At 52.4% G+C, this 12,646-nt stretch overlaps 7 protein-coding genes across 7 annotated transcripts; 2 read left to right on the top strand and 5 right to left on the bottom strand.

Annotated features, from left to right (window-relative positions):
- Positions 1–108: 108 nt before the first annotated feature.
- BKA58DRAFT_222722 (putative glutathione-dependent formaldehyde-activating enzyme) lies at positions 109–1,232 on the bottom strand. The gene has a single exon (XM_046166282.1). The coding sequence runs from the start codon at positions 933–935 to the stop codon at positions 363–365; it is 573 nt and encodes a 190-aa protein (XP_046022442.1). The 5' UTR covers positions 936–1,232; the 3' UTR covers positions 109–362.
- Positions 1,233–1,856: 624 nt separating this feature from the next.
- Positions 1,857–3,152, bottom strand: BKA58DRAFT_222711 (uncharacterized protein). Its single transcript, XM_046166281.1, has one exon. It carries the CDS (start codon positions 3,057–3,059, stop codon positions 2,262–2,264), a length of 798 nt encoding a protein of 265 aa, XP_046022441.1. The 5' UTR covers positions 3,060–3,152; the 3' UTR covers positions 1,857–2,261.
- Positions 3,153–5,021: 1,869 nt separating this feature from the next.
- Positions 5,022–6,525, bottom strand: BKA58DRAFT_404086 (uncharacterized protein; the record flags this gene model as incomplete). The annotated part of the gene is made up of 2 exons (XM_046171822.1): positions 5,022–5,735; positions 5,785–6,525. The coding sequence occupies 2 exons, from the start codon at positions 6,523–6,525 to the stop codon at positions 5,022–5,024; spliced, it is 1,455 nt and encodes a 484-aa protein (XP_046022440.1).
- Positions 6,526–7,072: 547 nt separating this feature from the next.
- Positions 7,073–8,349, bottom strand: BKA58DRAFT_389631 (NAD dependent epimerase/dehydratase family protein-like protein). The gene is made up of 2 exons (XM_046170762.1): positions 8,032–8,349; positions 7,073–7,975 (listed from the first exon to the last, which is right to left on the bottom strand). The coding sequence occupies exons 1-2, from the start codon at positions 8,068–8,070 to the stop codon at positions 7,331–7,333; spliced, it is 684 nt and encodes a 227-aa protein (XP_046022439.1). The 5' UTR covers positions 8,071–8,349; the 3' UTR covers positions 7,073–7,330.
- Positions 8,350–8,827: 478 nt separating this feature from the next.
- BKA58DRAFT_222494 (uncharacterized protein) lies at positions 8,828–9,414 on the top strand. Its single transcript, XM_046166279.1, has 2 exons — positions 8,828–9,109; positions 9,195–9,414. The coding sequence occupies exons 1-2, from the start codon at positions 8,958–8,960 to the stop codon at positions 9,265–9,267; spliced, it is 225 nt and encodes a 74-aa protein (XP_046022438.1). The 5' UTR covers positions 8,828–8,957; the 3' UTR covers positions 9,268–9,414.
- Positions 9,415–9,561: 147 nt separating this feature from the next.
- Positions 9,562–11,244, bottom strand: BKA58DRAFT_321378 (pyruvate kinase-like protein; the record flags this gene model as incomplete). The annotated part of the gene is made up of 1 exon (XM_046167805.1): positions 9,562–11,244. The coding sequence occupies one exon, from the start codon at positions 11,242–11,244 to the stop codon at positions 9,562–9,564; it is 1,683 nt and encodes a 560-aa protein (XP_046022437.1).
- Positions 11,245–12,206: 962 nt separating this feature from the next.
- On the top strand, positions 12,207–12,605 carry BKA58DRAFT_321231 (uncharacterized protein; the record flags this gene model as incomplete). Its single annotated transcript, XM_046167798.1, has 1 exon — positions 12,207–12,605. The coding sequence occupies one exon, from the start codon at positions 12,207–12,209 to the stop codon at positions 12,603–12,605; it is 399 nt and encodes a 132-aa protein (XP_046022436.1).
- Between the last annotated feature and the right edge of the window lie 41 nt (positions 12,606–12,646).

The raw sequence follows: 12,646 nt of genomic DNA, 5'->3' as shown, positions 1-12,646 counted from the left end.
TTCGGAGCTACGTAGATATGGTTATTCCTGGCCCCGCTTTAAAAGTAATACGAGCATCGTGTCGTAGGAACGATAGCACGCATGTGACGATGGACGCCTTTCCTCGATAGAAGCAATACAAACATGATACAAATAGTTCACTCAAGTGTCCTACTCCATCGCGCTGCTAGAGAGGTTTAGCGCGCGATCACGGTGCTCAGTAGTATGCAATATAACACCACATCCCGCACTCGCTAGTCCTTGAGGTGCATGAGTTTCTTGAATATCTACGAGACCAAGCCGAGCTCTAAGTCTTCCTAGTCATCTACTAATACATCATCCCCACCGACCACACCAGGAACGCCGAACCATGCAACCCAAACCTACAACTTCGAAGACAACTTCCCACTCTTTTGCGCCGTGTACGTGGCGATGAGATCCATCAGCGCTGGGCTCAACACATCATATGTCTGCAGGCCCTCCTTCTTAAACTTCTCTCGTACGGCGTCCATGTCCTTTGGATTGAAACCCTGCTCGATGATGCTGCTGACGAAGGCGGCGAACTGGGGCTCTTGCCATCCCTTCTTGTCACTGAGCTCGGTATGAACGAAGTCCAGGCCCTTGAATGGATGGTCGACGACGATGCGACCGAAAAGGTGGACGCCGCATTGCTTGCAAGCATTGCGCTGGATAGCCGCTGATTCGTCGACGATGTGCAGCTTATCGCCGTTGGCAGTCACGGAGACTTGATCCTTGGGAATGACACCGACGACTGAGAAGAGAGCGCCTTTGGGCTTCCAGCATTTCGAGCAGCCGCAGGCGTGGTTGTGCGCGACGTTGCCGGCGAGGGTCACTTCGACCTTCTTGGTGGGGCAATGGCAGTAGAGCTTGCCGCCGGAGAAGTTGGGGTCGCCCTTCTTGATACCGTTGTCGATGGCGGGGTGGATAGACGGCATTATGGTTACTGATACACTGGTAATTTACTTGGAATAAGAGGTGGTTGTATGAGATTATCTCGAGGGTAACAAAGTCGCAGATACTCAGGTACCTGGACGCACACTATATACGGGTCTTTGTTCCACATCGAGACTATCACCCCCTCACTGGACTGCGCAACCGATCAAGAAAGAACCGCCCAAATATGTGGTGCGACCGCATGCAATACTGATGGTATTGTGGACATGAGGTGCGGAGCCGCATAACGTTGCCGCTTTAGGTCACTCGGCCCTTCCCCGCCTCGCATTGGAGATTGGCGCGATACAGCTGCCTGCTGCCGTGGAAGCCATGCAACTGTTCATATTCACTCGGTTTCGCAATCATGAAGAGGACATATTGTCACTATAGTTCACAGACGAGGCTGGCGATATGACAAACATTAGATTCGGTGGTGTTGCACCTGCGACGTGGAGGCTGCCTCGTATCGGCGCCCGCCAAACTCCTGACTTTCGCCACCTTTCCCTCCCACATCCCATTTGAGGAACTCCAGCGAGAACTTTACACACATACCTTTCGCGACGACAACGCAGTAGCCTTAGCCCTGTCACTCAGCGATGTCTGAGAAGACGACCCCAACACCAATGAACAGCCGCGCACAACTATCAGTCCGCCCACCCGGCGACTTTGCATCGACTAAAACCCGTGGCCCGTCTCCCTTGAATTCCACACAGGCAACCAGGGCATCTCAGACCTTCGGCGCCATGGCTATGATTATTTTAGGCTGAAGCAGGAAAATTTCGTTCTTGCAGCAGCAGCTTCTTTCTTCACCCTCGGTCGACACTCCTTAACATCCACTATGAGCTGCGCAAATATAGCTTTGCCTTCAAACAACAGTTCAGTATCTCTGTACTCACCTTCGATCATCACGAAGTGGCTCTAGCATATCGATAGAGCTCATTGGTTCACCTCTCCTGGATTTTGTGTCATGATAAGGACACTGGGGCGGGGTGAGGAAGTGTCGAAAGTAGTGGAGAAGGAAAGTTACGTGCTCATCCGACATATGCGTGACATTGGACGAGTCCGACAAGTCTAGGATACACCATCGCTCAAAGCAGTGCTGATGAAAGAGGGAGAATCATTTACCACGGGACAAAGGGACAGGAACCATAGATGCAGCTACCCACACGCGAGGGACTGATCTCGCGGGTATAATGCAAATTCCAGAAGTTCTGAGCAGCTACTCTACTCTACGCTGTCAGAGTGCCACAGGACTAAATGGGTAAGATAGTTTCAATTTATTTATCGCATCTCCATGGGATGGAATATATACCCTTCTCGCAGTTTCATCACCCCGCTCTCCTGCCCTTCTGCTCTTTCCGCCTCCGTTCTCTATTAACCCTAGAAGTCAAAACATATCTCTTATACTTAAGTATCCTTTTCCTGTAGCTAGCCACAAGCTTCCGTCCTACAGACCTCTCATAGGCTTCTCTAATCCTATAAAGTTCTATCTCGCCCTCGATAAACTTCATCTCTTCATCTTTGGATACATTAGATGGCCATTCGGGGAATGGAGGCCATGTAACGTCTTGTACGAAGAGTTCTTCTATGGGTGTGCAGCTGCGGTCTCGTCGTTGTGGTGGTCGATGTGATTGCAATTCATGTTCGCGACGGCTGGGTGGAGCGTGCGATGATTCATCTGGAGATGATCGCCTCGTATAGTGGCTTCGTGGGTGATGCCTTGGAAGTGGTGATGGCAAGCTTGGAGGATATGGGAGTTGTGGTCGTGAGCTTGGCGGATATGGACCCGGCAAACTAGAGCTAGACCCCGACGACAATGACGACGACGAACATCTTACTTTCTGCGGCGGTCTCTTGCTACTACTCCCACTACTTTGCCCTACTATTCGCTGAGCGATGAGCTTCCTGGCCTCTTCCAGACCCCCGGTAGCATTTGCAGTGAGCTTTGTTGGCGTGAAGGGAAGGCCTCTCGAGTGCGTCCTTTTCGAGCTATCCCCGCTTTTCTCCGCTGTCTTTTGCTCCGCGAGCAGCTGCTTGACATGAGCCAACCGTTCGGTAGCACTGTGGGCAGATTTTGGTGGACGAGGGATAAACGGGAAACTCATGGGATGTGGATTTCCTGACATTGCTCTTGCAATTTACTTAGCAGCTCTTTCTTCGATCTTTGCCAAAGGGTATATATCGGTAATATTGAGTGGCATGTAGGTGTTGGTGAGATCATGGGCTAGCGATGATGTTTGATTGGCATGCCGACGTTTTGCTGGGTCGAATGTAAGTTCTGTGGGTGCGATGGTGGTGAAAGAAGCTGGCGTTGTGCAGTTTTGGACAAAGACGACAATGACGTGACAAAGGAGGTATCCGGTGTTGAAAGCAAGGTCTTGTCCACGCTTGGTATTATAGGTTGTTGTCGCTATCCCGTCATTCTTTCATGTCGCACTTGATGTGTCAATTCAATGCCAAGGGGTGTCGTCGATGAATCAGGGAGTCGGTCTTTGACATCGTTGCTGCCGGGCCATGTTTGTTCAACCCGGATCTCGGACCACCAGCGCAAATCGTTTGACTTGTTCCAAATGTTGCTGGTAGTACAGTCTTTCTGCTCTTTCTACTGCCTTATCCTCTCGAACCTGCTCGCGCCTAACCCTCCGATATAGCCTAACCAGATCACAAACAGTGACGCACAGCAACCGAGTCCGTCTTCGCTGATGTCTGAAGTACACCATATCGCGCATCTGCTCTAATATCCGAGCCATGATTCGTGCATTTGTGAGAAGCACAAGACACTCGAGTCGAATCTGGAATATGCGAGACCAGAGGTTTGCACGGTGCTCGCCGTGAGGGTGGAGGTCGTATGGGATTGCGTCGCTTGCGTCTTGGAGTTGCCAGATGCTGTTGATATTTTGCAACATGGCAGTGCTTGCTCCTGGGAGTGTGAGGCGGGAGGTTTGAGGGTGAGTCATTGTTATTTGAGATGGAAGCTGGATGGTTGTAGAGACAAGCTTTGGTGCTGGGAATATGGCCTTTGAAGTCGGTCTGCATAGCGTGAAAGCGTTGTTATAATCGAGTACGTGCATGAGAACGTTGGCAAACATGGAATACCTTGGTTCAAAGTCTTGATTACTTCGGTTCTGCCGGGATGGTGAATGGTACTCAACTTCTTAGCCTTTAGCCAGTAGCGGCATTTCAACTTCCTCACACTTCCTCCACCCAATAACGAAATTTCTATTCGTCACGCAACATCGTTTCTCACTATTCACACTCTACCAATACGCGATGAATTTTTCCAAGCTTCAGAACATGACCGCGAAGATTCTAGAGGATTGGTACATTACGGACGTGCGCTATGCGTTCCCTGTTCAGTTACGGCCACCCCGTGGAACCACTATACCCCCAATGCTCATCGCTGCGCTGTCCGATCTATCAAAGATCTCAAAAGGTCAGGTCGAACGAGTAAGAAATCCGCTGCGCGATGCAGTTCGAAAGCGATACAGTCGGTCGATGCTTGTAGGACAGACCGCTGTGACGATGGCGGATGTGCTGAAAGCAAGGGATTGGATGTTGGCCCAGATGGAAGAGATTGAACGCGAGCAGTCGCCTCCAGAAACTGGTAACGACACGATTACTACCGGGGGCGACCAGCCAACGACCCCATCGTGACCACCTAGAACCGACCGAAAGCCACTCAGACCACAAACTCCAGGGAGTACTACAGTCACAACAGTTCAGAACCCAGAGACTTCACCTGCGAGGCCGTCACGTTCGAACAGCTTCCTTTGTCTCGAACACGCTGGCGTCGAGCCAGCCGTTCCAGTCGACAGACACCAATCTCCATTACGCGCGATCGGCGAGACCTAGTCATCGAGCCCACCCACAATGTGCGAACAGCGACCCAGCCTTGTGTTACTGAGGAAGGAACAGCTGGAGGCGGACATGCAACGGCTATTCGCCCGAGAGAACGACCATAGACGGCGGGTGGAAGAACACCGCATCAGAGCAGTTCGCCACGAACGCAGAGCTCTTGTGCTGATGGTGCGAGTAGCAGATCTAGAGACGCAATTGACCGGCCCAGACGACGAGCACCCAGGCTGACATCAAATCGCCCCAATAATCGACCCAAGTCCACCTATCCTGCGTGCCCATCGTGTCATCGTATCCACCGCATCCTTCCTAAGCTCCGGCGTGGGAGCCGCAAAAGCCACAGCCATGACCGGCGCAATACTCCTCAACAAGTCAAACCCCGGTGTCTGTGCCTGTTCAATCTCCGCAGCAGCCTCGATGATATCCACCGTAGCTTTCGTAGCGACGTCGTAGTAATGCTTGGTAGTGTTCTCATACGGCTCCATTGGCGCCGTCGCTTCTGTATGCATCTTATACATGAGCATGCTCAGCACAAGGCGATCGGCCATGTAGTTTGATGCGATCAGTGCTACGAAGGTATTAGGGGAACTGGATTTGGGGGATCCTTGTCTGGGACCTTTCGACGTACCCCCCTCGCCAGGTGTTCCATGTGGGCTTCTGGATACGCTGGTTAGGTGGGGATATGTTGCTGCCCAGTCGTCGAGTTGCCGGATTAACTTGCAGGCGAGTTCTTTGCAGGGCCGGATGTCGACGTGGGAGGGGATTGGCGTGGAGAAGAGTACGCGCATTGAGCCGGGTATCTCGAGCATGGCGAAACAGTGGGGGACCATGAGTTCGATGTCTGCGAGGGTTTGGTGTGCGTCTCGGGGTTTGCCAATGAAGGGTAAGGTCATCCAGTCTGGGGAGGCGTAGACGGACTTTCGGTTGAAGACTACGGATTTGTGGGCCTGGGGTGGTCAGTATCGCGTTTTAAACGTGTGTTGGACTTGATAGTACATCAGAACTGCGAATTCCCTTGAACAGCGGCCAGATGGCGCCTGACCCGCAGTTGCTTGGACCGCGCATATTCATGATCTCAGCCGCAGCCGCGATATGAGACATCGCACCCGTCGCCGTCGCCCCTACATACAGTTCGTACAACGACATGATAAGAGGCACCATAACCTCTTCTTCATCAGGAATAGCATCGTTCTTCAGTCTCGCTATAGACGTTCTTTGAGCGCTCAAAGCCACGGTATACCATCTCCAGGAGTCGACCAGAATGCTCGGATCATGATGTTGCTTCCCGAAGAAGGCCATGGAAACTGCGCGTAGAGACAATCGAACCGCCGGCTTTCTTGCGTTGCTGTGAATTTCGTTTATGTGGCCAAGCCATTGGATTTCTGGTGCGTACTGACTTCCGCCTTTGTTGAGCTCAATGTAGTGGGAGAGGAAAGCGGTATCTAGTGCTTCTGGCAGGACTCTTGAGGGTTGGTTCAGCATGGGAGGTCTGTATTGGTAGCGTATGGCTACGATAGCTTGCTCTATCTTCTCGTTGTCTCTACTCTCAGATGGTAATGCCGAGTATGAGGAAGATGGCTGGTCAATTGGTGTTGGCTTGCTTGAGGCTTCGCTTTGGGCCAGGATTGTATGTGGCGTTGCTGATGACTCGCCATCTTCTTTCCCGCGGACTGCCAGCGCAGCTCTTGTTGTCTCTTTCTTCTTCCGCCCTCTAGGCTTGGCCACTCGCTCCGTCATGTCGATGACAATGGAGCCTTGGAGAGCACCAGAGCAAGCAAGGCCGAGACGCCGACATTGGTTGCATATGTCGGGTGTTTCGTCGCACTACATCACGGATTAGTTGTTAGGCACTGAATTGCGGATAGTGAGTAGATAGACCTTGACGCGTCTGGATCGACATTGAGCACAAGCTCTACTGCGCTGGGATTTGGGAGGCATTTCGTCTATATAGGCAGGCCAGGCTGATGCTGCACGGGAAGTGAAAGAGGGAATTCGCGCGAGGTAGACGAGGGAGGGATACAGGGGTAGTGGTAGTCGGGCAACTTGATGCGGCGCAGTCCCATTTGTTCATGCTGATTGGTAGCGGTATAAGGTTTCGGAAGACACCTCTAGTATAGTGGGGAAACCGCGAGGTATCGCGTGAATTTCCGCAGCGAGTCTAGCACGTGCTGTAAGGGTCCAGCGCGTGCATTGGAGCGGGTAAACATGGCGACTGTCATTATCAGCATCAAATGTTTAAGTATCGTGTTCAACTTCGTTGTGAAGAATGTGGTAGATGTGCGTATGGAAAGGGGACGTTGTGATATAAGCTCTCTGTTGACATGGCCTATTGTCTACACTAAAGACTGACCATGAGCATCTCGTAGTGCAGGGTCACCGATCTTCTTAGTCTGCCATGTGCGGCATCGTATTGATGTCAAGAAATTGAGACCTGATACTGAAGATGCGACAGAAGCTTACCTAGATAAAGACTGCATAAAGGGTATCATACAAAAACATCTCCATGCCCATCTCCATGCCCATGCCCATGCCCATTTACCACCTACTCCCTCCCCAACTCAACAATATCTTTCATTTCCAGCAACCATATCCCCCCGTCCCTCTTCCCGTCCAAACACCTCACCCCCGCCTCAACCGCGGCCCTCGCAATCATGGCCGCATCCTGCGCCCACCAATCCGTCATCTTCGGCGTGAGACCCCTCAACCCCTTCGCCAGCGTCCTGAGCGCCGCCTCAGCAGGCCTCGAGTCACTCCTCTCCCCCACAATCAAGCCCGGCCTTACAATGACCGTATGCTTAAACCCCAGCCCCTTGACCGCTTCCTCCAACTCGCCCTTCATCTTCGGGTAGGCAAAGTAGGCCGTGGGATTTGCGCCGTTGGTGGAGATGAGGACGTAGGTGTCTACGCCGGCTTCTTTCGCTGTCTTGGCGAGAGAGAGGTTGAGGTCGTAATCAATCTTGCGTTGAGCTTCGAAGCCGCCAACTTGGGCGCGCGTTGTGCCTAGGGCGCTGAAGAAGACGCGTGGGTGCGAGGACGAGGGGAATTGCGCGGGCCATGTGGAGGACTCGGGGCTGGTTATGGGTTGTAGCTTTGTGGAGCCTGCCGGGTTGGGGAGGTCGCGGCGCGTGTAGGCGTGGATGGCGGAGAAGGAGGGGTGCGCGAGGAGCGTGGAGAGGATGTTGGAGCCCTGCGTGTGTGTTAGGAGTGCGTGATGGAGTTATTGCGGAGTTGTAAAGGACGTACGACGAGGCCTGTGCTGCCTGCGAGTACTGCTGCCGCCATTTTGCTACTTTGGTCGTGGTCTGGGTAGTAGTAGGATGAGCTTCTCAGTATCAAGTGTGTGCGCGTGGTGTTGTCAGTCAAAAGTTTCGCCGCGTCTGTAGGCGCGGAAATTCGTCCGCGACCCTGACAAGCCGACCGAAGTGCGTCATCGTCGCGACAGGTCTCTCTCTCGAAGCTTCATCATCAAAACTGCACCGCACATGCGACAAGCAATAATCGCAGATGTAGAGGAAGATGATTAGGCATGGAAGCAGCTTCATCCAGTCGTTGTACGCTTACCATACAGTTTGCTTTTTCCACAAATCCTTGTCACACCACAATCGTGTCACCAGCACGCCGCAGCACCCCTGAGTCATGCCGTCGGCGGCTGCCGACCCTGCCCTGACCGAATGCCTCACACCACTCTCTCGCGACCGTCATTGCATCCAAAGTTTCGTGCGGATCTAGGCCAATGGCAGTCCCCGGAAACAGGCGACTGCTTTCTACGGCACTTGGTTCTGTTGCCCGATATGGTCGTGTTTTGCGGCTGACTGTCATTATGGTGTCCCATCTGTCAGGCCAGCCGTTCGGGTTGCGGCGTAGGGCTGAGGAGGATGAAGGTGTCACGCCATGGTTTGGTGGTGCCATCGCGGGCTGGTGAGGGTGATGGGTTTGGAGGTTTGGAGGCTACGTTTGATAAATGAGACGTCTTCTTCGGGATTCAATACTTCATCACAGCAGTCATAATCAGCATAGCTACTACGACAACAGCAACAAACACACTACTTCGTACCCATCCACATACGCCAAAAGTACACGAGCATCATCATCTCCTGTCTAGGACCATAAAAAAAGTACTTTGACACCAATTTCATTTCGACAAAGACACCACCCAAACAACCACAAACATGCCATCACCAACCCAAGCCCGTCTCCTCTGGCGCACTCTATCCCGCAACATGGTAGAGCCCCACCCATTCGCTCGCAACCCCATTACCATGACTCCTCATGCATGGCGAGCTGGCGATCTCTCCCGGAAACTAGTAAAGACGAGTGCTGTGTAAGTTTCCCACAATTAACCCCTCATATCGTTCCGTATGCCCAATCATATTCTGCTTGGAGATCTATTGCTGACGAGCATGAAGTTACTTCCCTTTCTACGCAGTCATCTTCGGTTGGCCGGTCGCTGCGTCGTGGTGGTTCAACGGGAATATGTGACTCTCTTCTGCTTCGGGAGAGGGCGAGGGGAAAACAGAAAGGAAAGGGCTGAGTAGCAAAGAGGTCGAAGATTTGATACTGAATATGCGATGGGACGATTGATTTTTTATACGCATTGGGATGGAGTTCGGGTGTTTCAGATGACGTATTTTTGTTCATGGGAAGGAATTCAGCACTACCAATGGTATCTTGTTCAAACATGTTTTGTGTTTTCTTTAACATGGTAAGGGATTTGTGAGGACTATCAATGCAACATCTAGATTCTGTAATCACATATTCCCATCGCCCAACACCCTACAGGTCCAGCACAATCCTCCCAACCCCCCTACTAACACAACTCAGCATACTCGCCTCCTTTTCCTCATCCATCAAACCCGTACCCCGATGTTCCACCCGCCCACCACAAACATCCACCCTGCACGTCCCGCAGTTACCCACCTCGCACGAGCTATCGATATCCATACCCACAGCCTTCAGCGCATCAAGCAGCGACTCCGTAGGTCCTATCTCCACCGTCTTCCCGCTCTGCTTGAGTTCCGCAGTAAACGGATCGCCAGATGTAGCTACAGTGAAAGCTTCGATGTGTACAGAGGACTCTGGTATACCGTAGGATTTGGCGATAGCGATAACGGCGTCCATGAGACGTGTGGGACCGCAGGTGTAGATGTGGGTTTGATGGTCGGCTTTTGCAAAGATAGCGGTCAAGTTCAGACGCTGGCCTTTGGATTTGTTGTAGATCGTTGCTTTGGATCCAAGAGCGGCGATTTGAGAGGCGAAGGGTACTTCTTCTGCGACGGCGTAGTGGAGATGAAAGTCTTGGTTCGCTTCTTGGAGATAACTAAAGGCTGTCATGAAGGCTGTGATGCCAATGCCGCCCGCGATGATGATGTGTCGATCTGCGTCTTTGGTGAGAGGGAAGCTTGCTGTGATACGGCCAATGGTGAGTATATCCCCAACTTTGGTCTGCTCGTGAAGGTACTTGGAGCCACCGCGACTTGATGGGTCTAGAGCGACACCAAGCTCGAACCGCTTTGAGTTCCCACTCACAATAGAGTAGGCGCGTACCAACTTTCCTCCAAGCTTTAGCCGCACGTGGCTTCCAGGCTCGACGGGCGGCGGCTCTGGGACGTCTTCAGTGGATTCGAAGATGAAGGCCGTGACAGCCCTCGTTTCCCTCCGTTTCTCAACAAGACGGTATTCATTCCACGTATCCATCTTCTCGTCCTCGCCACCAAACAACCTGCTATTGTGGTCTTCAACAATACCTCTGTCTAGACGCTTTTGGAATTTCCCCTTGATGTCCCATCCGAGTTGTGGAAGCTGAACGATCTCCTTCATCATCTCCACGTTATTTGTCTCGATGAAAAGGTAGTACATGACCCTGGCTATCGTCCACTCTGGATGCGGTCGCTCGAGTAGGGAGATCATGTCGCCGGCGGTGATGGTACCGGTCTTGATGATACGGTACAACCAGCCTGTTCGGAGTAAAGTCTGTGTGCGCTTGGCCATGTCTTTGACTTCGAAGCGATGATTGAGCTTGTAGCAGGGGCCTCGTGGCTCGCTGACTTCGACGATGATTTCACCGATAGCTAGTCGATCCCCAATGCACAAGTTCATCTCGCTGACTTCGGTGTTGAAGAGGTTCTCGCCAAAAGCGCCGGGCTTGAAGTGGGGTTCTGAAGCGGGTAGCTCCTTCTTCCACTCATCGTAATGCGATGTGCAGTAGTGGAGGAGCGCTTTGTCCGGGCCGCCATGCAGGTGGAATGCATGTTCATCAGTCGGAATACCAAGCTCGGTGATTTCGACTGGACCCGTCAGCGATCCTTTGTTGATGGCAGACTCGATCTTCCCATTTCCAAGCGACTTCTTGATCTTGCCAGCGCGTAATTGGATGAGGGGGAAGGGTTCGAAGGGCGCTGGGTTGACCAGTGTGTCGGGGTCTGGGGGCGGCGGCGGTAGCCAGGTCGAGACAGGCATGCTTGATGTATTAATTGGGGTGGGTTGAGTACGTCGAAGCAGAGACAGTGAACGGAGCTGCAATCCTTCGATATCCACAAACGTTCCTTTACTCTAGGCGTAAGGAATCGGTGCTCCGTGCTTCAGATCGAGTCAAAGGGAATGGACAATGGCTGTGTCGATCAAGAATGTGCAGTGAAGAGAAAGCTTCTTCTACTTCATACGATAGCTTCTAAGATGTTGGAGCAGTCATCAGGCGTGCAACAATCGCCTGCGGAATCGCCTGGGATGGGTCTAGACTCATCGTAAGCTATACTATACTTAGAAGGCGCATGCGGAGATTGTGAATCTCAAAGAAAAGTCGATGGGTGTTAGAGACAGCTAGAAGCACAACTTGGTAAGCAGGAGTCATGTTTGACCTTCGTCAAAGCCTCGTGACCGCGCTACCCAGAAGGCCACAGTGTATTGCTCAACTGTTGATTTCCTGTCCATCTCCGATATTTCAGTCCTTATCATGTTCAATCCATCGTGTAGGGTTTGCCACGATGCTGCCTGTCCAACAAAAAGCTTGATTCGAATAAGGCGCCAAACTACAGGTGACGGGGTCGGGCCTCGGAGAGGAACGCAACTCCCCGAGCCGGCCGGGTGCGCGTCAGTTTGTTCGGAGGTCAGTCATTTACCTAACCAAGTCTGGTTGTAGGTTGTTCGAGATGTAAGACGCGGCTAAAAGCTCAGGTGGAAGTTCAGATGATAAGACGCGTCGCATGTCACGTGGGAAGCGGCCTCGGCTGCAGTTTGGTGCAACTGACGTCAATGTGAGGGTCCGTGGACAAGCTCCGAGCTACAGCATCAACTCGTCACCGCGATCTCAAGACACTCAATTGCTGTTGACCACGCAATTACTCGACTTCAAACCCTCAAATTTCAATACGTCCAATTTACTCAGTCGAAAACCATCAACTGTCCCACAACACAACCTCACAATGTTCCGCATCCAACACGCACGCGCCGTACAACGCGCAGCCTTCTCTCGCCCTGCCATCGTTCGCCCTCGCTTCCTCAGCACAACAACAGCACGCTTCGCTCAAAAAGATGCGCAAGACAAAGACTCGCTAAAGCCCCGATCGACCGAATACGCCAAGTCTGGCTCCGACGATGGTGCTGCACACTCCGATGCTGCCTTCGACCCCAAACAGACCAGCCCAGAGGAAGCAGAAGCAACCGCTGAGAAGGAAGCTGGAGGCCCACAAAACAGCTTGAACGCCAGCCCGGGCAACAAAAAGGTCAGCGAACCCAACAGCCCAGACGTTGGTGGCAATGGCGGAGCGCCGGACAAGAAGAGCAGCGGCGGAGGCAGCGCGCCTAAGAACAGCACAGGATAGATGTACATCACACAGACGGAACAGCCGTAATGAAGGGCTGT

This window comes from Alternaria rosae, assembly GCF_020736505.1.
Source record: "Alternaria rosae strain MPI-PUGE-AT-0040 chromosome Unknown BKA58scaffold_8, whole genome shotgun sequence".
NCBI classification, from domain to species: domain Eukaryota; kingdom Fungi; phylum Ascomycota; class Dothideomycetes; order Pleosporales; family Pleosporaceae; genus Alternaria; species Alternaria rosae.
The sequence above is the reverse complement of the archived record's forward strand: the minus strand, read 5'-3'. Positions and strand labels throughout refer to the sequence as shown.